At 35.2% G+C, this 24,345-nt stretch overlaps 2 protein-coding genes across 2 annotated transcripts; both read left to right on the top strand.

The window, feature by feature from the left end:
* Positions 1–403: 403 nt before the first annotated feature.
* LOC128483507 (complement C1q tumor necrosis factor-related protein 2-like) lies at positions 404–4,293 on the top strand. Its single transcript, XM_053459721.1, has 3 exons — positions 404–448; positions 874–1,458; positions 2,378–4,293. Exons 2-3 carry the CDS (start codon positions 876–878, stop codon positions 3,271–3,273), a joined length of 1,479 nt encoding a protein of 492 aa, XP_053315696.1. The 5' UTR covers positions 404–448; positions 874–875; the 3' UTR covers positions 3,274–4,293.
* A 5,088-nt stretch (positions 4,294–9,381) lies between these two features.
* Positions 9,382–22,410, top strand: OTOL1 (otolin 1). Its single transcript, XM_053460960.1, has 5 exons — positions 9,382–9,580; positions 16,368–16,733; positions 17,859–17,948; positions 20,279–20,350; positions 21,146–22,410. The coding sequence occupies exons 2-5, from the start codon at positions 16,376–16,378 to the stop codon at positions 22,048–22,050; spliced, it is 1,425 nt and encodes a 474-aa protein (XP_053316935.1). The 5' UTR covers positions 9,382–9,580; positions 16,368–16,375; the 3' UTR covers positions 22,051–22,410.
* Positions 22,411–24,345: the final 1,935 nt, after the last annotated feature.

Raw genomic sequence — 24,345 nt, 5'->3', positions numbered from 1 at the left:
TGACCCATTACAGGGAGATAAATATATACTTTCACAATGTGAAAGGCAGGAAAACATTAGGTATTTAATATGAATATATAACCAAGAGCTTGCAGATTGCTTTTACAGTTTCCGGGAAAATTATATGCTTTTTTTGAGCATAACAAGGAACACTTTCAGTACTAATGGAAGAGTATTAATAGTTCTATAATATCAAGGATAATTACAGATCAGAATACCAAGCAGGAGCCAGTGCATGGGTTACATTACTACTATATATACATACATGAGCGGTTTCCTTAAGTATTATTATTACATTTATTTGAAGCAGGTAGAAGGGGTACGAGTGTGATGACAGAATACAAAATGGGCTTTGTTCATAATTTCGTATTTAATGCCTCTCAATCCAATGTACATTCTTACAATGGAGAAAGTTGTATCAGAAGGTCTCCTACTTTCTTTCTTGCAGGTAAATTATAATGTTTGTTAAAAACAGTATTAGAAAATTAGCACAAAAAAGCAAAAAATTTTTTAAATTGCATCCTATTAAATATGTATTAACTGATTAAAAATTCAGTTATTATGTACACTTAAATATGTGTATATTTTAAATTGTATACCAGATTAATTATATGATTTAGTCATCTGTATTACCAGCACTATGCTAGAGTGTTTATTCAGTATACCAATGTAGCATATCTTCCAGATTTGTGTATATGCATGTACAGGACACTGATATTAGTGTTTTACCAACCTAATAAATATTGCATACATATACAGATTTTACATGAATTTTAACTTTTTTTACAAACTAAACCTAGTATGTTTTCATTTATATGTTTTGTGTTGTTTGATTTTCTATGTAACCAAATATTTCTCTTTTCTAAATTTCAGATATGATATCAAGACTGTTAATACAATTATTGCTATGCAGCTTGTGGGGTATACTAAAAACAACTGCTCTCTTGAGACTAACTTCCAGTCCTCTATTTCCAATGGATACACTGAATGGTGTGGGGACTGAGGAAACCAAACAAACACTCAGTGTTCTTTTTGATCTTGGGACAACTGAAACTGATACAGTCACAGATGGTGGGACTCAAGAAAGTCCTCAGTCTTCTGTAACATCTACAGTAACCCCTGCTTTAAACAACGTGACAGATGGAGCAGAAAATAATATTATACTTCAAGCGCTAACTCCAACCAGTATTGATCCCAGGCAATCAGTTAGTTTAGACGTGTCCAACTTTACCAACAATGACAATGCCTTGACTGTACTAGATAGTGCCTCCAAAGAGAATAAAAACAATGTTACTTTAACCCCATTACTACAGGTAGACAATACCCTTCCGTATGAGGATCAGTTTGGTCCTTTTTTGGAAATACCTACAGAGAACAACACGACAGGAAAAGAATGCTTCTGTACTATTCCAGGACCCACAGGACAAAAGGGAAACAGAGGTGAAAAGGGGGATCCAGGTAATGCTATCCATGAATATATTGGATATCATCCTCCGTTAATTTGTAAACAGATAAGACTTACAGTATGTCACAGTCATTTGATCAGGTGGGAAAACAAGGTGAGGCTGTCGGGGTCATATTATCTAACAAAGTTTAAAAGCTGCCCAGACTTGCTGTTAGAATGGATGTGATGCTTGCTTTGTACAATGATAAAAATGCAGAATACAGAGACAGTATCTAAAATGTCAGTTACTCTAAGTCTCTGAGTCTACCTATTGCAGATAGGTTTGTTGTTCCTTGTAATGTGTGCTCCTCAATCATATATATATATATATATATATATATATAACCTAGATACATAAACATGTTATATATATGTTATTATATATATATATATATATATATATATATATATATAATATTATATATATATTTAGTGACTTTATTAATATCAAAGCTATGTCAAAACGCTGTACAAAGCACATCATACAAGTTTACATGATATGGAAAAATAGGAACTAGGAGGCGAGGGATATTTTACAAATAAAATAAAATGTGGTTTATTCAGACTCCGTTAATGAATTGGGAATATTGCTTAGGAAGTTGCACCGTCTTTACGTAAATACAGGATGTAACATTAAAATGCTTTGTTAATGAATATTTTTTCATGAGCGTACATTTATTTAAATAAAGATTAATGCTAAATAACGATTCTTGTCTGGTCTGGTAAGAACATCTGTAATTTCTGTAAAAACAGAAATAGAGATTAAAATGTGTAACATTGCACAATGTCTTATAATGTCAAACTAGTGGCCGCTTACACAGAATAATACCATTTTTTTCAGTACTTTAATATTACTTTGTATCTTAATAAACATAGAGACAAAAATATTTTCATAAAACTAGCACAAAATCTATCCATTTTCTGGTATTGTAGGTGAGCTTGGAATTACTGGTGGTAGAGGACCTCAGGGATTCAAAGGAGCCAAAGGAAGTCCTGGACTCGAAGGTACCAAAGGAGACAAAGGTAACACAGGTGAACCAGGAAGGGCAGGCCTCGTTGGGCCAAAAGGTGAGCCAGGGGACCTGTGTTCCCTTTGTGAAAAAGGTGGAAAGGGAACCAGAGGTCCTCCTGGTATTGATGGTATCCAAGGGCTAAAAGGCATGAAAGGTGAACCAGGCTTGAAAGGAGAGATTGGATCCAAGGGGAACCCTGGGGAAAAAGGTTCTCAGGGTTCAGAAGGCTTGAAAGGAAACACTGGTGAAAAGGGACATACAGGATTAATGGGACTTCGTGGTCCAAGTGGACCAAAAGGGGATCGAGGATTTCCAGGAAACATGGGGCCACCAGGAATCCAAGGACCACCAGGGATACCTGGAAGAAAGGGAGAAAAAGGACAGAGAGGAGGACACACAGAGCATGAAAACACTGCATTCTCAGTAGGCTTAAAATGGAGAAAGAATGCTTTAAATTCAGTAGGACCTTTGATATTTGACAAGATTTATGTTAACGAAAATAATGTGTACAATGTAAATTCTGGTATATTTGTTGCCAGTATTGACGGTATCTACTTCTTCAAATACCAGTTAAGTATATTACATAGCCAGTCCATTAGTGTTGGTCTGTTTCTTAATGGTCAAAAAGCATTGCAGACACAGGCTAGGCCATATGAGCAAGGTGTCTGCCAAACATCCGGCTCTCTACTACTTCATCTACATGAAGATGATGAAGTTTGGATTCAAGTTTTAAGTGGCATACGAAATATCTTGATTCCTGATGATAACACAGATTCTGTATTCTTAGGATTTTTACTGTATCCTATAGAAGACTAGTAGTACATTAAATACATTACCTATATCAAAGTCTCATTTATAATGGTAGCATTTCCCCTAGGACCCTAAAAAGAAATCTTAAATTAGCTTTTTCTATCTATGCCTAAGCTTCTCTGTAGGACCTCAAGGCCTTTAAACAAAGGATGAAAATAGAGGAAAGAAAATTATTTCAGCAATTTGCAAATAATTTCCTAAAGTATATGCAGTGTTTTGATGATCATGATATTTTTCCATGAAATGAATCCTCCTCATTCGACAAAAGGGTTTTATAAGTGTGTATATAATAAGTAAATATTATAAATGTTTTCTTTCAGCCTAGAATGGTAACTAGAGACCATATAGAACCCAGCATGCCATTTTTGCGTTGACTGTTTTTTAAAGATGTTTTCTACCACGTTGGATGTCTCAGCTGAAGATATGACCTTAACCCCCCCATACACACATCCAGACTTTCAAAGTACAAATTATGTACAATATTGAGATACACTAATATGAATATACAACCATGCGGCTCTCCAGGGTTGAAATGCAGAATTAGAAAAATAAATTTTACGTGTTAATGTGTGGAGAGATTAGGTGAATATTTGAAAGAATAAAATATTTTTTACTTATTCCTGTCTTTGATGTGCAAAATAAGCATTTTTTAGATAGCTTGACGTCAGTTGCACAGCATACAACAAATATATGTAAATGTATACATCACAAGATATAAATGTTTAGATTTCTACATACATTATTTAGAACCGATCTTATGATTAAATTGTGTTTTTCAGATAACCTTTAAAAAGTGATAGATTCCAAAACACTGTGTAGGCTCAGGTCCCCTGCTTAATCCATGATGTCATATGCATAATAAGACCTAATGCATCCTGATGAGAATACGTGAATTGTCTTTTTATACTATAAAAATAATTAGTCATCCTGACTCTTAGTGAAATGTACTGATGGATTGATAATATATTGATGGATATATTTGTAAACCAACTATAGTGAAATCAATAAAATATATATATTATTCCATATGGTTGTCCTTCTGTCTAACATCTAACATATAAACACAGATATCTAATAGTGTTTGCATTTGATTCCTTAGTTTAGAACCATTTTAAAACCCAAAATGGCAAAGGTTTATTTTTGTTAAAAAGAGTGCATAATGAGTACATACGGGACAGTTGTATTTCTGTCATTTCACACCTTTGCATTTTGCAGTTCTCCTACAGTGCCTGTATGAATCACTCTTAGGATATGTGCTGTTTTGAAATGTCAGCTCAGCTCTTGACAATCAGCAGTACGCTGAATAGATATGATACATGCTGCTTTGCAAACGCTGTGGCCGGTGAACTGTATTCTGCTGATCATTTCACAATCAGTAAATAGACAACACTGCGGGATGGTTACACAGTACATTTGATTCTTTTTATTTAAAAAAAGTGAATAAATACTAGCTTAGCTGTTTGAATTTGCATATGTCAGAGATCCATATTTTTAAAACAACGAGGTATTCAGTTGGACTGTGCTTTGTTTGGCTGACTAATGAGTATTTCTTCTCATCAGAACTGCTGAATTATTTGCTTGCATAGCACCTTACTCATTTTAATTCAGCAACCTGCACTTTTTTTCCCATTTGTATGACTTTTGATATATATATTGATATATATGTAGATACATATTACTGAAAATGTTTACAGTACTGTGCAAAAGTTTTAGGCAGGTGTGAAAAAATACTGTTAAGCAAGAATGCTTTAAAACCAGACATGCTTATAGTTAATTTTTTAATATTTAGCAAAATGCAAAGTGAGTAAACAAAAGAAAAATCTAAATCAAATCAGTATTTGGTGTGATCACCCTTTGCCTTCAAAATAACATCAATTCTTGTGGGTACACTTGCACAGGTAGGTTGTTCCAAACATCTTGGTGAACTAACCATACTTCTTCTATGCCTATAGGCAGCCTCAGTTACTTCTCTGGCTTCATGTAGTCCCAGGTGGACTCTGTGATTTTGAGATCAGGGCTCTGTGGGGGCCATACCACCACTTCCAGGACTCCTTGTTCTACTGCACGCTGAAGATAGTCACAACTTAAGGACCTTGGCTGTATGTTTGGGATCATGCCACAGAATTAATTTGTTGGCAATCAGATGCCTCCCTGATGGTATTGCATGATGGATAAGTATTTGACTATTTCATGATGGATAAGTATTTGAGCACCTGCTGGCATTTTTCTACACTTCAGTTCCTGTGTTTTGGCAAATCGTTGAGTCACATGGCCTTATTTGCACATTGGAATTATGGCTTTTTGGTCGCAAGTCTTCTATGAAGACCACTTCTGACCAGACTTCTCAGGGCACTAGATGGGTTAATCAGGGTCTCGCTGTTTATTTGCCAATGCTGAGCCAATGGCACTGCTGGAAATCTGCTGACTGCAAAAGAAAAGCAACCATGATGTGTCTTTCATCTGTTGCACAAGTTTCCTTGGCTGACCACTGCATCTATGGTCCTCCACACTGCCCTTTTTGTGCTTCTTCAAAAGAGCTTAGACAGAACATTTGGAAACAGAAGATTTCTGTCTAGGAGAGACCTTGCTGATGCTTGCTGACATAAACGACCTTATGTTTTACCTCAGTCTTACCATGGTGCATGACTTTTGACATTAAACTGTCTTCAGCAACCTCACCTTGTTAGTGAGTTTGGGTGTTCCTCTCCCAGTTTTATTCCTCCTACACAGATGTTTCAACCTACATATGAAATTTATGGTTATTAGCACCTTTTTGGTATAATTGTTTAACCAAACACCTAACTGTATGCCTAAAAAAATCCCCTACTTTGTGTACTGTACCTAGAAAAAATGATGCTGTTTTGATGTCAAAGGGTGGTTGCACCAGTTATTGATTTGACTTAAATTTCTTGTCTGTTCACTCACTTAAATGGTAAAAATAAACTATTAACATGCCTTTTTTTTTTTTTAAAGCATTCTAATCTTACAGGATTTTTTAACTGTTTTAATAGTTTATCAAAGTGGCAAAACATATCTGTTAATATTATAAAAGAATATTAATAGTATTATATATTTCAAGAAGGAAATCTGTATATTCTTTATTGCAGATTGTATATATTTTGTATATTTAGTAGAGTTGTCGTAATATCTGAGTACCCCAAAGTCCTATAGCGTTCCAAAAAGATCTATAAAGGAAGATTAACAATACATTTTTGGCCATGTTCCATAACGCAGCAAAAGCCATCTTTTGGTATCTCATAATAAGCTTTAGTAAAGGTCTTTTGGGACCTGATGAAGCATGAGATCTCACTGAGTTCCCTTCTGAGATGGGCCAGGATTGTTTGTTGAGAATGCATTTATTATGTGTCTGCAATCTGTAAATTCAGCTCAAAGTACAAAACAAATAGAAAATGCTAAAAGTGTATTGAGTCATAAAATGTTAGTATGAACAATATTTGTAATGCTTGTAAATGCATGAAGCTAAGGAGTTGAATTAAGTGTGAATTGCCAATGTTTGCTTCTTTCACAATTAAGTAATCAGTTAATATAATACCCTGCATTTTAATTATGCTTTCATTAGATCTATCTAGGCAATATACACAGTGGCACATGCTTTATGTAATAGAAGCATTGACTAATGAAGTTAATCTCAGAAGATAATGTTGTTTACTTATCAACTAGTGAGCTGTAGGTGAATTTTGGTGAGTTTAGAAATGTAATTTTATCCCATTAACTATGCATTATGAAGCCACAACCACAGTGAGTTTCTTCTGCAAGACTTTGGAAAAATAGAAAACTCCAATGTCCAGAACTATTTAGAACTTTCATTGTGCAGTATTAAATTGTTTTAGATAAATCAATTTGGGAAGACAAAAGCGTGTCTTTTTAACAATCTTAGGAATTACACAGCATACATGAAAATCCAGATGTTTCCATTGGAACTACTTGAGATTTTGTTAGAACAATGACTTGAACACTGCATTTCACCAGAAACATATACTGTATGTTACTGCTACTCTGTCAGATGTAACAATCATTTAGAAATTCAAGTTGCACGAATAATTAACAAAATGTATCCATGGATAGCCGGATTCTCTGCAGAAATAGTAGAGTTATTTTTATAAGATCCAGCTTCTGGCAATGCAGACTACACAAAAGCACAATTCATATCTATAAAATACTATAATTACCTATACTGCTATACCTAAAGGAACAGTTTAACTACAGCAATGTAGCCTCGTCAACAAAGAATAGATATTAAGTTCTTTAATATGAAAAAAAATCTTTAGGGGAAGCTTCAGCACTATCCCCGCTATAGTACAACAACTTTTTCACAAAAGCCAGTGCTGGATCTAGCTGCCAGTGAATATCGTGCATGTGCGCAGTGACACGCAGGAGATGTGTTCAGTTGAAAACACGTGCTGCAAGCTGAGCTCTTTCGACAGGCTTTGGGGAATAATGCAACTGCATAAAAAGGATCATTAACAACATATGATGACACACACACTCACTCTAACACCACACACTAGTACACATAATCTAACACTATATAGGAACACACACACAGGCAAACAGCATACACACGGAAAATAAAATACTAACGCATAATCAGTGGGCACACGTCGCTGGAGTAGCATCATGGATCTCCCTTTAACCGGCCCAAAACGCCATTCATCCAGACCTCCGCTTCAGTGCTCCCTCTGACTGTGTACGATTGATGTAGACAGCCAGGATATGACTGAAGCTGCGTACACCAAGATGGAGCGTTGGAACAGATCTAGCTTCCTACCGCAGAATTCAAGAAAACAGGAAAGGAGAGGGAGAAATGGCAAAGATGATGTGTGTGAAAGGTGGTAGACAGAAAGACATGCAGGGAGCAGAGCACTGAGCAGTGAAGAAGCTGTATAGAGCAGAGCAATTATTTCCTGTGCCTGGGTGTGATACACCATGTGTACCTGGCTCAGCTGCCCCTGCATAAGAAATAATTGCTCTGCACCCTACTCAGTATAGCTTTTTCACTGCTTTAAAAATATTGCCATTTATGCATAAATAAGGGGGCAAAAGAGAATATTCTTGGTCAAGGACTGGCCCTGGTCGCTGCTGTTGCCCTATGACTGTGGGGGCCGTGCATCTGTATCACCTGCCTTAGCCTTCCCCAGATCCCTCACAGCCTACAAACGGACAATGTGTAATGTATTATGAAATAAATATTACACAACCTTGCATCAAATGGTGTACATTGGTCAGTTACCACGCACAAATAACAGTCACACTTCTTCCTTTATAAAACACCAATTGAAATAAAGAGAGTATTTTATACAGAAAAAAAAGAGTCTGACGTTCTTTCATTCTTTTTATACAATGTTGCCGTCTGAATTTGACACATATCTATAGGTGGTGCAACTGGATATCCTGACAAAAAAATATGCCAATATGTCAGCCGACAGACCACGGGGAAAGAGCAGAGACCTATGCGAGTACGACACAGATTAATCACAATGTTATATAACAATAATAAAGTAATACATAAGACAACATAATTTATTATTTGTTTGGACCCTTAAAAGCCTAGAGCCATCCCTATGCATATTATACACAATACATAAAACTTTCTTAAACATTCAACACTTATTGGCTGCTTCAATGAGCAAGAATTGTGAGACCACAAACCAGAGGAGGATCATCAACTGCAGATGCAGGGCTTCAGGTAACTGTGTTTTATTGTAGTTATTTTTTGTTTCTGAAGAATGCAATTAAAGCACTGTAAAATGACCCTTTAAACAGGAAACGCTATGCTATTAACTAAATTATTTCTCAGATATAGTCATCTTGGCTTATCTTTAATTACTATTAAATCTGAATTCATCTCAACATATATACCATGAGTACAATAATATTTACAATGGATTATGTTATTTTATAGAATGTTAAAATGAACGCAACATTCAGCAAATAGGTAGATGACCTATTAACATTACACCAATTATGTAAATTGCATTCCTTCTCAGGTCTATTAAACTTAAAACCGCGTGTGTTCTCTTTTTGTACAATGTCTCTGTGATGAAGAGAAAGTAACCCAGTTCTCTTGGAAGCATGAGCCAAAAAAATTTGCATTGCCTCATATTTCACTTAAATTCTCCTAACTTTTGTAACAGCGGCCCAATCAGCGATTTTATCCTGCAAACCATCTGAATTCCATTAGGTTTAAAACCGATGGAGAAGGACAATGAAATAACCCCCTGCTGGATACCATGATGGAAGTCCCGATGTGACTGTCAAGGACATTATTCATGGTAAAAAGCAAAGATATAAGGTAAGCCATAATAACTTTGTTTATAGCGTATTTTAATTCAATTTCTTTAACAATGGATTCCAAAGGCATTAAGAATATACTTGTGGTAAACTGATTAACAATGAGATTGTGTAGAATAGTTGGGAAATACAAGAAGCAACTGCCAGCACAAGTGCAACTGAAAAATACCTGCTCTTTCATACAACACAGTTAAGTGTTCAATGAGGACAAATTGTGTCGTTAGACCTTGAACATTAGAATGGTGGATAATAAAACGGGGTCAGCATTGAACTCTCTGAAGCTAACTACTAAATAACATAAAATAAGCGTGAAATAAACAAATAAAAAAGCTAACTGTGTATATTATGTAAAAAACCCAGTGTATTAAAAAAAGCATATTACCTTGGAAAAAGTATTATCAGGGAAACACTTTATAGGTTCTTTGTCTTTATACGTCTTAATTTTGTTTGTTTTAAGTTACAATAGTATAAAATCCCAAGGTCTACTTTTGAGTTGGTAGATATAACCTCAGCATCTTCTCTAACCACTCAACTGCTTAGCACGTTTCTAATTTCGTATGAAGGTTCCATTTGTGTTTATTGTCTAGCATTTGTGTTTATCTGATCATATCCTCTATTTGTGTGAGGAGCAAGGCACAAGTCATTGCTGATGGGAAAAATGTTCTTAATGCCACATAATGGGACACGTATGGTAACATTTAACTAACCTTCAATAATTATCTCTCCAAATTAACAAGAGCAGATATATTTTCAAAACTGTATGATTATAAACATCTATTTTAAAAAATGTAAAATATGTATTGTAAGAAGCGCTGCATGCATTTTTGGTTCTATATAAATAAAATATAATAATAATAATAATAATAATAATAATAATAATAATAATTAATAATAATAAATATAGGATTTTCACATTTTCTAGATGCTTGGGTTGCTCATCTCAAAGGAAAAGGTACCATTTCTTGTTGCACATTTTTATCAATGATCTCTAAATTCTACTTTGGTGGAAGTATTGTACTGACCTGGAATAGACTTCCAGTAGAAGAGGTAAATAAATCTATATATCTAAGTAAGGACTCGTCTTATCAATACCAGACCTAAACGATGATTTTACCCTGAAGAATGCTATAAATTAGAATAATAAACACAGTGACGTGAGATGGCAACGAGCACAGCCTATACTATAAATATTCTAGAACTGGGAGGACTGCTCCCGTTCATGCATATTTGTCCACCTTAAGAATGCTTACATGTATATAGTGTATGTTAAAGACTACATCATTGTTCCATATTCCCATACGCTGAACAAAAGTGTCATGTACCTCTCTATAACTGTGATTATATAGGCAGACGCATAAATTCCATTTGCTTTGGGCAGAAATCCAAGTTCAGGTAATGCACCTGCTGTGTCTAACTTTTTGTTCTCGCTAATCTGATACTCTACTCTATTAAGATCCAACATCCATATCCCTGGTAATTGTGTGCATAGGAAAGCTTTTACAATGACTGGGATTGTTCTAACGCACTGAGGTACTTTAATAAAAGGAAGTTGAATTCAAAAGAAAAGTCAGTGGAAGGGAATTAATATCGTACAGATACTAGTTTTTTTTTTAACTATAAAAATCTGAAATGCAGCTATATGGATCCAGCTGTGCATGTTAGGTCTAACTTTATTTTATTTTGCTGCATTTATAACATTTGCTGATGTAATATAGACTATATGCCCCTCCATTATTTCCCCTCCATTATTTCCGTATGTTGATGAAGATGATGAAGATGTTTGAACAACCCCCCCCCAAAAAAAACAAACATTTTTATTCTGGCAATACGTAACAATTTCTTATTGTCATCAATTTAAACAATGGAAATATAGCAGATAGACATTTCATTAGATTTACCACACACATAATTTTCCTTTTATGTCCTCTAGTCTCTGGTGAAGAGACAAATTCAGCGACAGTGGTGCTGCAACTAAATGTCTTTTAAGGGCATGAGAAAGTCTATATTATTACAAAAATGTTATCAGAGGTACTTTGAGAACCGCTGAACCATTTTGACAATGTTAACATATACTGTTTTGATTATCCATTCGTTAATTTTAGGTAACAGTTCCTCTAGAACATGGGAAGCCATCAGATAACGTCCCATATGTTGTAGAAATAGAACTGATATGATCAGACAAGTTTTTAAAACACAATGATTTTGACATATGTTTTTAAGTATTTTTCAGGGAGAGCAGATACACACTTTAGAGAACTTTCTTTCCACCCAGAACAGAATAGTCATGCGCAAAGAGACAGCTTACAGTCCATATGTCTAAGTTGGGTAGTTTTCTGGCTGCCTTGTTAAAAACAGAAGCTAGGAACACGCAGAGGTCAGAACTTAGAACTAGTAGGTAGAAAGGCCAGGCATTAAACAGAAACAAATTCAGAAATAAAATATCACAATAAAATTAGACAAGGTAAGACCACGTACAAGGGCAAGATTGATTAGAGTTGTTACTGAAGCTATCATCATAAACATAGGAAAACCTGTGATCGATATCAGATGTCACAGATCACTGCTAACTTGTACATAACAGAGTGAGATAATAAGATATCTCTGTACAAAAATAACTGCATTACAGGCAAAAATACGTAAAAAGAGATATATACATTTGGACCTGAAGTTGCCATGAATGTGGTTATTATGTTTATGAAAAACATTATGTGAATTACCAAAATACTAAATTAAGAGTAAATGTTTAAAATTAATTAGACATTTACAAATGAACCAATAATGATTCAGACATTTTTAGCTTTGTTTTTGACCCATTGGTTTTTGGGCAACAAATATTTGATTCGGATGAAAATCGGGGGTGGGGAGTTTCATTTGGGAACAAGATTTATTAGTCTGTGTCCACATTCCCTCTCATTTACACTTACTCTCTCTCACTCTCTATAAATTTGCCCCTACCTTTCTGTCAACAACTTCCACTTCCGCATCTTCTTGTTGTTCATCCTCTTTCTTCTACCTTTGGTCTTTCATTTTCTCCCTTTATCTTATGTCTTCTCTCTTCTATCTTCATCTGTATTTCCGCAGACATAACCTGGTGCGAACTTCCACCAAAATGGTGGCGCTTCCGATGATGTCCTCTCTAATCCTCCAATAGGGAGAGAGAACGACATCGAAAGTGCTGTGATTTTGCCCTAAGATGAACTTCTGCCAAAATCACGATGCTTTTGCTAATGTCCTCTCCTGACGAATATGAAAGACAGAAGGTAGAAGATGAAGAACAAGAAGATGGGGAAGCTAAAGTGTGGTTGGCAGAGGAGGTACAGAAACATTTAGGGAACGTGAGAGAGAGTGAATGAGTGTGTGAGAGAGTGAATGAGGGCAACAAATTTTGTTCCCGAATTAAAAATGCCCCGTGATTTTCGTCTGAATCCAAAATTCAAAAATTAATGGGCCAAAAATGAACCGTTGTTGGCCCATTTGCACATTTCTGGTTATTATACTATAAATGCAAAAAACTAAGGCTGTAAGTACAGAAAAATTACAAACTTCCATCTGTAATATTATATATTAACAAACCATGGTGTCTCCTGGAGTCAAGATAACTATAGAATATTAAATATGTACAAACAATTATCTATTGGTGTACAATGTCCCTGGATAAAAGATGTATATATACTAGAATAATATATTATGCAAAATAAATTACGTCTAATGTTGCAGTCTATTAGCACAGACACAAATACATTTAAAATTAACAAATTAATCAAAAGGTAGGGATCTATGAATATAGGTGTAAATTCTAATAAAAAATGCAAAAATAGCTTAGTGATGCAGCCCCTTAGCTAGTAAACATGTCCAAATGACAAAGAACTACTACATGTCCAGAGACCCAAATGTGCAAAGTGGGCAGGTAGAAATTTCTACAGGTTGGTGGATTCAGATGACTGAGAGAGTAAGCACCATTACCATCCACCTAAGAACCAGATGTATGAAAGCATAATAAATCAAATGCTAGAGAGAACGTTTAATGATGTATCTATATAGTAGAATCTAAGGATGGATGCATGGCCAGAACGAAAATCAGATGCAGGAAGAGAAATACATCAATATCATCTAATTGATTTTTATAAATTTGTTAAACGATGTTAACTTTAGAAAATCATTGTGTCCTGGTAAAGTTAAAGCGTGATGAAAAAAAATGCAATATGTTTAAAGGTCACATTTTCGTGCTTTTAACGTATAACTTTCATATTATATTAAATGGACAAAAATCAAGCCTCATGTCACAGACAGCCTATACAGATTACTTACGTAAACCTGAAGGCTCATGAAAAAAAATATTTATCTTCTTAAGCATTAAGTACAGTACATTCACGTTGGTAAATAACATGGTTTTAGCCCATTGGTTCCAATCGACTTCCTTCTCTTCTGCAGACCTGGAGGCTGTCATTGTTGTGTGTCATGTGATTTCTCAATTCAAACACTACACTAAGCTTCCCCTTTACGACAATACAAAAAGAAGTATGTTCTTCCATAGTTTTTTGATAATCTGTTAATAATATTAACAATAATAATAACAATAATATATTTAGAACCATTTTTTTATATAGCTCCAACAAATTACGCAGTGTTTTGGTACAGAACATAAGAAGAGAGTTTACAGCCAAAAACAGACCAACATGTTCAGACTAAAACATGAGGTAGAGGGGCCTGCTTGCAAGTTTACAATCTAGAGGGAATGGCAAACATGAGTAACATGAATAAAACAATTTGGTGTAAGTTATCATTTATTATGAGCTATAATGTAATATGGCCTATAATACATTTATTGTATTTAGTCTATGTAATAATAGTTAAACTATGGATCTATCAATCATGACATTATGAATGTATGGCCAGCACACATCACACATAGTGTTACTAGCAAGCACCAAGAAGGGAACCCATATTTTCCTTCTTGTCTGCTAAACCACCAAATTATGGGATTTCTGGGATAGATCTGAGAACAAGCTGCAGTACATACACTCCATGTATGTCTTGGTCTTGTAATATAATACTATAAAATGAGGCAACCCCCCCCCACTAAAAATAAAAATAGATACAGTATAGAGGAGAAAATATCATGAGACATTACATAGAGAAACGTCATATACAACATATTGGCTCAGACAATAATATTGCTCTGAAACAATAATGCTAACAACATTAGTCGAGGTACGACAGTGTCATTATCTAATACTGTGCTGTTCTTTTTTCTTTCATTGTAATTTCCCTTTAGAAATTGTACCGTTTTATCTCCCCAGTGCTTATATAAAACTACTGCATTTCAATTTTGATATTTGAAATAGAATGATGATTTGTACTCCCACCGGACTTGAAACCATATTTCAGAAACGTTCTCCAAGCATTCGTAATATACCCCTAGCTTTCTGGGGGAAAAAAGCTTACAATTGTTTCAAGTTTTTGTAACACTGGGATGTGCAATACACATTATATGCTCTGTTCTGACCATTCTCAATAAAACAAAATGAATAATTTAAGACAACCTTTTGTGGGCCAAATGAGAATAGAACCGCAAGGACATTATGCATAACACACTGCGAGCAAAATAAGTTTTGTGTACTACCTTATTTCTCTATGATAGAAGGAGATGTGTGAATCGGAGCACACTGAAACATCATCAATATGATATATTCATGTGTAATATCAAATGTATTTAGGTCATCAGGCTTTTCCCATATTTCTAGCATGTGAAAATGATCTGCCTTTCTCAAACATATGAAGAGTAATATGAAGCAATGCATGAGAATTAAATCTTTATTTTTAGTTTCACTACAATATATATGATATAGACATCTTAATCTATTTCTCAGCATAGCTCTCTCTTTCCATCTGCCTTTCCAAAATCTTTTGGGATTATCTGCTTAAATATATGTCTCTGAACTACTTTTTAACATCCAGAAAAGCTGAGAGGTTTAAGTGTGGTTCAATGTAGATATCCCATACTGTTGGGTACAGTACATCCCGCAGAGATACAAGGTTTACTTAATGACCCATTGAAACTCTTTAAATAGAACATTAGCGTGCACTTTGGCGAGTAGTCATTTAATTTCAGAAGACCATGCAGTAGAAGGGACTGTAGCATTTAAGGAGCCCAAAGTGAAAATCTAATGGATCACAATCTATATTAAAAGTGATGAAATAATTGTGCCTAAGACCGTAAATGTAACACATATAACCCCATGTTTGTGACCTAACTGATAATGAATCTCATCTTCTGCGTCCTCTTAGGAGGACCCTTGGTCTTAAGCAGCCACTTAATCTGTTTAAATGCTAGTGCCACCTCTGAAATACAGCACAATGTAATCCATTGCTCAGCGCCTTGGTGTTGAGAAGTGTTAATACAGTTTTCTTGCCGTAACATTATTCCTTACACTTGTACAGTAACACCTTTTGAATTATAATTCTTGCTGGTAGTGCTTGTACATGGTACAGATGTTTTTGCTCACTATCTACATTCGTTTAATTTCTTTTGTGAGGATTTAAAGCACTGTCTTTCAATCAGTAGTTAAATGACAGTGCTGGATAGATTTCCAGCTTTACAGTAATTCTAAATAGCCTCGTCCGAAAGCCAAATTAAGCATCACAGAAGGGATTGCTGCAAACGCTGTGCATATTGTACGCATGTTTTAAACCTCGTTTCCATAATACCATATTGTAAAAATGAAATACATTGGAATATAGAGGCATAGCATGAATAATGCATTTCTTCTCTCTGCTCTTTTCCACAGATACAAAAATGGGAACTTTATCTTGGCCAACAGCTACTTTTATAACTGTTGTTGCTACTGTGTACTTGGAAGCAAAAACCACTCAGCCATCAAAGTACACTAAGAAAACGTATAATATGGAGATTGGGAATGGCTTCGAGACATCGCTTGCTCCACCAACAGAGGAGACAGCTTTTACAGATTTTGTGGAAACAAGTGATACCACTACTGAACTAGCAACTTTAAACGCAGATTTCCGCACCGCCACGACACTTTTCCCATTTGATAATTTTACCCTAGAGACGGCAGACTTCTTTTTTAACTGCTGCGATTGCTGTACACCCATGGCTGGGCCAAAAGGGGACCCAGGGGATGTCGGACCTCCAGGTAAACTAATTGTATGTTTAAATGAAAGTAATATGTTTGCTTGAACCATTTTTGTATCTCCACAGACTAATATAAGAATTTAATACATTGCAGTACAATCATAATACTCATATGGTTAGGGTTAAGGGTAAGACTGTTCAAGAAAATTCCACTAAGTCGAAATGGGTGTGCTTAATAACAAAAGACATAAAAGTTAACCCTCTCTCTGTATAGTAGAAATTCACTCAGTGACATTTTTTGGTAATTTTCCATGAAAAACGTAATAGTTCCATATAATCTATATCTGCATTTGTTATTGGTTTACTTTAGGAAGTGGAATACATTTATAGTCGAATTTATTTATAACATGTAGGCATCATGGGGATATTTCAAACATGCATTTTTATTCTAATTCCTTGTTTCATAGACAGCTAGTTCTGAGCTCTTAAAGAGGATTACAGATGGAAGCCTACAAACCATATCTTCTCCACTAACATGTATCACATTTGGAATATATTGCAGTACATATAACTTGCTAATTTTGATTGGATATGTGGTATAAGTGGTCTTATTTTAATACAGTAATGCAGAGCCTAGCAAGTTTAAATATTATAATATAATGGCCGAATGCATTTATGATATGGACAATACAAGGAGGTACCAAGAAAAAAGCTGAACCAAATGTCTTACCTACTAAAAGTATTCTTTGAAATGGGTGCTTCGGGACTTTGCTTATCAAATTAGTATTAAACTTCTGTCAAATGCTTGGGTACGGCGATCAGAAAATTAAATAGTTAAATACATTATTACGTGAGAAAGGGTCATTTCCCTAGGTGCTGTAAGTTCAATTTACAAACACAATAGGAAACTAAATAAATAACCAGTTGCTAAGGTAGATCTATTTCTTCAAGGTGACTACCTTCTGTATCCAAGTGGGTAGTTTTCACAATATATTGATTAGATTCCTTTGGTGTAAGTAATATGGTCTGTGACGGTTCTCTGTCAATAAAAATCTCTAAGTTCGATTGTGGATGACTCTACAGCCATTGCGTGTATTAGATAAAACTAAATTGTATTGAATTTGACAGAATAAACAACCTTTGATACACTGCTTTTGAAGCCTTCTGGAACTTTGATTTGTTTTAGGTCCAAAAGGAGATACTGGAGATATAGGTTCTCCTGGACCACATGGACCTATTGGCCATACAGGAGCAAAAGGATATAAAGGAGACAAGGGTATGTAATGATGACCGAAGAAAGAGTTCTTAATTCAAACATCTTCTGAAATTGATACTCACCTGCAGATGATAGCTGAAAAATATCACAGCAGGTCAAAGGTGTTGGCACAAGAGAATAACCCTTTAGAGTGGTTTTGATTTAAGGAAAATTCAATTATTATACTATACATTTTTCAAGAGGTGAAACCCCCCATTAATTGCAATGGAAATGTCATTACTGTATTTTAAGCTATATATAAATGTAAAAAGTCAGCATTTGTTGTTATCCCCTTAGGAATATATACGAATGTGTGTTATCTACATGTTTTAAAGTTATTGAACACATGTAGATGAGCAGACACTGATTGATTTGTGATCGTTTTCTCATGAGCTAAAATAACCAGTTTAACAATGCATGCTGTATGGAAAGCAACTTGTATGACATTTTCCTATGACATGTGAACGGTTAAGAAGAAGTAAAATCCCACATCCGAAACATGCATTATATATTTTGCATAATAATTATTATATTTTTATAATAGCCTCACATTTTAGCAGCCTTGTGAATTAAAAATAATAATAATAAAAGATATATATATATATATATATAAATGTATGGATTTGGAATACATTGCACATACTCTTAGCGCACAACATATTAGAATATACGTTGGTTTCTCTTTCATTTACCTGAGTGGAGATTAATTTAATTTTAATTTGCACTCTAAATCCATTTTTTCTAATATTAAAAAAAGTAAGTTACTTAACTTGCATAACTCCTGATAATAAAGAATGCCAATTTTCTCCCGAGGTAATCATCTCGTATAGTACATTAAAGAAAGGGAACCACACTAATTGTGGGATTACAATGTTAATTATTTAAGCAGATCTAGTTCATTAGCTGGCATTTGTTTTGTTCATTAGAGCTGAATGCGGATCCCTCACAAAATCATGAACATGGAAAGCACATTTCTCGCCAAACATTATTTCACTCTAAATATCATATGCATTTTAATGCTGTATGGTCTTTTTAAATTGGCATTGGGTCCCTTTTGAAAATTATTGTGGGGATTCTACAGAATCCTTTATATTTATTTACCCACCCCTGGTTTTTTTTCCATCCAGACACTGGTGTGCCGTAGCGGTGAGTGGGATGTTGCCGCGTGTGATCATGGATGTGTATGTGTGTGTGTATGAGCATGGATGTGGAGTTGTGTGTGAGCATGAGCAAGGATGTGGACTTGTGTGTTTGTATGAGCATGGATGTTTAATTGTGTAAGCGGGGTGAGATGGAGTGTGTGTAATTTGTGTGTGTTTACATATGTTGTATGTTGGAAGGGGGGGACAATGATAACACAGACCAGCTGTTGAGGTTGGGGGGGGCCCAAGGCAATTTTTCACACCAGGGCCGGGTGGTTTCTAGTTACACCCTTGCATCCAGAAGATGCTCAGTAAGTGAGCCTACATTTGCCCTACTGATTCAATCAAAGCGCTTTCCTGACACTGCTTCAAACAAGCAACCAGTAGCAAGAGTTGTCAGGCCATTGCATAGAACAATGCTTTAATATGCATTGTTCTACGCAAGGGTCTGTCAGGGACGGTTAAAAGTCCCTTTAAAATGTCATATGATATACCTAATATACGAACAATTTCTTCTAAGAATAAAAATTGGAACAAGGAAATCTACCACAAAAAATGTTTCTTCTGGCAATTTTTTTTTGTCTCGAACCATTAAATTGCAAACATAAATCAATGACTTTGATAAAACAAATACGCCTAAAGAATTCCAGGGATTTTATTTTCCGAAAGACATCTTCTACTCAAATGTAACAGAATGCTGTATCAGTCTGTCTAATCTTTGTTCCAGACATTTCATGAGCCTGAAAAAATAACCTTAATGATTAGCGTTACCGTTCTGAAGGTTGAAAAAGAAAAGCTTAGAAAGCGACCATGATTTTTTCCCCCTAAAAGTACTTTCCTAAAAGAAACAGTGCAATTGGACACGGCAGTACGTCTTTCAATTGTGATTTTCAAATATTGCTATAAAAACTCGCATTTAAATAATTTCATTTAGAAATGTAGGATTTGCACATTGGTCCATTCTGTACGATTATTAGTAATGATTGCATATTTTATCCTATAAATAATTCACATATATTCTATTTCTTAAGAGATAGCTGCATTGATACATTGGTATGCTGTATCGTAGGGGAAGGAGAGGTTGGGCATGTTAACTGTTTTGTATGCTTTAATAATAACAATCACATTTGTGTTTATATTTGCCAGTTTCAAATTTTAATAATAATGGCTTTCATTGCAAAATGAATGTGTTTTTGGTAATGTATTTAGGAGAGAAGGGTGAACATGGTGAGGAAGGAACTAGTGGAAGCCCCGGAATCCCAGGCAAGGCAGGAGAAACAGGTAAATGATAATGAATGATGCCCAATTATGTTTGTCTGTTTCCCATTTTCCCTCTCTTGTAATGAAACTCTGATCCAGTGACCTCTGTTCAAATTGATTCTGCTGAAGGAGAAACGTTCCCTATGGAGCTCTGTCACACACATACCAACTGTATTTACTAGACAGGCATACGGCGAAAGTCATCTGTGTGATGTTAGAACAAATATGTGCTGCGGCTTAAGAAATGCTGTTTAAAGAATTGATTTAACACTTTTTCTACCAAAGGAGTCCTTCCGCTAAGAAAGGGTATGATGTGTCTTTCGGTGTTTTTGATAATTCTGTAGAATAATAATTAATAATTATTAGAATACAAATGATAGAATAATCAATAATATAATTCATATGTAAACTAATCACACATACTATAATAGTATGTGTCAGGGCCTAAGAAATCAAACCACCTGCTAGCTTATAAAAAGTAACTTTCTGAAATGGTTGCAGAGGAGCTTAAACGCTTATCAAAAAATTAATTCTTATCTAGAACAAACCCTCCTTCTACTTGAGTCATATGCACATTATCTCAAAGTCAATAGGAAAAAGTGAGCAAATATGTCCTGAATGACTGCAAACCATCAATCTTTTTTACAATGTCCTCTGCCTTTCTTGTCTGTCGATGAGTATACTTCAAACTTCTATTAACATCCACTTATATTCTGTAGAGTGAAACCATTCTGTAGTTTACATAAAGTAAAACAAATATGTCATCTGTCTTATTAAGCTAGTTGTTTGTTTTATTGCATTTCAACTTTTTTTTAGGTGAGACTGGAGCAAAAGGTGAAAAAGGAAATATCGGACTGCCTGGCATTAAAGGACAAAAAGGAAACAAGGGAGATGTTTGTGAAAATGGTACAAAGGGAGACAGAGGAGAGAAGGGAGAGCAGGGTTTTATGGGGGTGGATGGAGAAAAGGGAGACAAAGGTGAGAAGGGAGATATTGGGGAGATAGGAATTTCTGGGGATATTGGAGAGAAAGGAGACAGAGGAGAGATTGGTGAAAAGGGATTTAAAGGGGATAAGGGTATTAAAGGTGATATGGGGTTAAATGGTATCAATGGTTTAGAAGGGGAAAAGGGTGAAAAGGGAGACCTAGGCATGAAAGGTGAGAAAGGTGAGATGGGGCTTCCAGGATTAATAGGTCCACCTGGGCCAAAGGGAAACTATGGTAGCAAAGGAATTAGGGGAACACCAGGAAAAAAGGGTTCTAGAGGTCCGAAAGGATCTAAAGGAGATTACCCTAAACCTGCAAGGTCAGCATTCACTGTAGGTCTATCAAGGCCTTTCCCAGCTCCAAACGCGCCTATAAAATTTGACAAAATATTGTACAATGATCAAGAAGAATATAACCCTTCGACAGGAAAGTTTAACTGTACAATACCTGGAACTTATGTGTTTGCATTTCATGTGACAGTACGAGGCCGCCCGGCTCGAATCAGTATTGTCGCCCAAAACAGGAAAATGCTTAAAAGCCGCGAAACCCTGTACGGTCAGGAAATAGACCAGGCATCAGCCATGTTGGTGTTAAAACTTAATGCAGGGGACCAGGTTTGGATGGAGGTTTCAAGGGATTGGAATGGGATTTATGTTAGTAATGAGGATGACAGCATATTTACTGGATTTCTTTTATATCCAGACGACCCTGTTGAAACAGAGGTAGTGCAATAAAGAAAAGGCTTTTTTATAGTGAATAGTTTCAGTGCCATTTCAGTGCCACTTTAATTAGAATACCAGAATAATTATTTTATAAAGTATATGAATATTCAGTTAATACATAAATTGAAGGTAAATCATGTATGCGCATCACTAGCAAAACGATTGTGACTCATTTAAATCAACATCATTTTTGTTGAGTTAATTCTTTATTAGCTGCTAGACAGGTTTTATTTATTCACAATATTGTAATAATTTAATGTTTGGCTGTAATGGTCCTGTTTAATATTCATCATTTATCTGAGCAGTTGTAGGTATAAAAATGAGGTGTAATAATTGCTCAATTTAATGTACAATAAAGCACATTAATAAACATGTTTTTTTTCGTATGGATCAATACACCTGTAAAATAACTTTACTAGTAAACCATAGCAGTATCAATATGATCTCCAAGTCAAAAAAGACTTGCCATATATAAGCATGTAGATGACAAGGTCCCTATGAGAGTTTATATGTCCATTGGTATTGCCCGTGCTAGAAAATTGGCTACAATTACAAAACAGAAAATAATTAGGTGCCTTAAGTTTATTGAACCTGATCTAGTGACCACTTTCAAATGTGATCATTTATGGTCAGATATGGGTCAAACATTTATGCAGCAGTTACTAACAATGAAATTGAGAGGAATGAGTATTAAAGGGACAGTCAGCACATCACATGCATGTTAATGCATATAATAGCTCAGTCACTATTTTTCTCTGTGCGAATGTGTAAAGAGGATTCATCAAAAGCCACTCTAAGCATTTACCTGCACTTTTGGGAGGCAGGTAAACAATACATATTAAAATATTTACAACCGTAATATGCATTCTTCATTTGTGGGGGCTACATGGATACTTAGTTTTCCCCATAAAGCAGTTGAATGCTGTTGAGATACATAGGTGACGCTAATGACCCATCACTTTTGTCTTTCTAATACATCAATAAATAGTTAAAGATTCTTATTTTGTCTTTTTGGAGTAGTTTCATGATATGAAGAGAATAAGGCAAAAGCTTATTTTCTATAAGACATCGGATAAAGAGCAACAATGACCTCTGAAGAATGGATGTGACAATTTTCCCCTCAATTTTTCAAGTCCAACTGATAAAAGATGCAGTGTTAAAATCCCATGGGAAGAACCAAAACGTGATGCCTAAGGATGCACATGAAATGATTCATTGTCTAATCTAAGAACATTGTAAATAGAGCAGTGATTCATTGCTTTAATATTTTTCATTGGCAAGGGTCACCTCTGAGGCCACATCCAAAGAAGGACCTATGTGGTCCTGAAGATAATGTAAAACAACAGCCATGCATAATTATTTAGTTGCTAAGGTATGGTAACTCATAAAGAACCTTACGTTATAACACAAGGACTCATATTCATTATTGAAGTATAAAAACCTTACATTAATTCTTAGAAACAGTGAAATGTTTTCTTTATTCTCTATCTGCTTACATAATAAGTTTTGTTCTAGGATTTGGTCAGTGAACCCTATGAAAGCACTTCTTGTTATTAGTAATGTGAATCATAAAATGTTATGGTCAGGCATTTTGCTTTGAACCCACTGTCCAAAGGTAAAACAAGGCAAAGAAGCTGAAATTATAGTGCAGGGTGCACAACACCTGCTTCTACTTATTTAATGTGTCAGGATAACTAAAGGCCCTAAATCAAGATGATTAATAAAGGAGAAATATTGATATGTATTAAGGCAAAACATAAAGCGTAGGAAGTATTAACAGATCACTACAAGTCATTGTGAATATTTTTTTAAATAACATTTTAATAAATGTATCAGAAGCACTAAACCACCACTCTTTCCTACCAAAGATGAAGGAACTTCATTATACAAAGTAAAACTTTGTGGCCTTTTCTATGGGTGGGGCCAAATCTAGCCGGCTGACTGCCAGCTAGACAACAATACCTCAGGTGGTCCTGTGTGAAATCGTTTCTGTTCCTTTAAGACCTCTATGTAAGCAATATTTATAGTGTAAAATAAATGGTGGTTTATGATAATGAAGTGAGGTTAACAAATATTTATTCTTGTAAAACACAAGATAAGCTCATTTCCAATTTTTAAAAAGTTTCTTTTTCTTGTATGAAGGAAATGGGGACTGTGTTTCCATGATAACCGGTACAATGACCAAAAAACCCACACCAAGACCCCAGGCCCCTACCCCAGCAAGAACTGGACACGAGACTTGATTGTTTGATATAAATAGGCCACAGCATTCTAATAATACCAGAAAAACAACCTAACATGAATAAC

The sequence above is a fragment of the Spea bombifrons genome, chromosome 3 (assembly GCF_027358695.1).
Source record: "Spea bombifrons isolate aSpeBom1 chromosome 3, aSpeBom1.2.pri, whole genome shotgun sequence".
Lineage (NCBI taxonomy): Eukaryota > Metazoa > Chordata > Amphibia > Anura > Pelobatidae > Spea > Spea bombifrons.
Note: the sequence above shows the minus strand (reverse complement) of the source record. Positions and strands in the feature narration are given on the sequence as shown.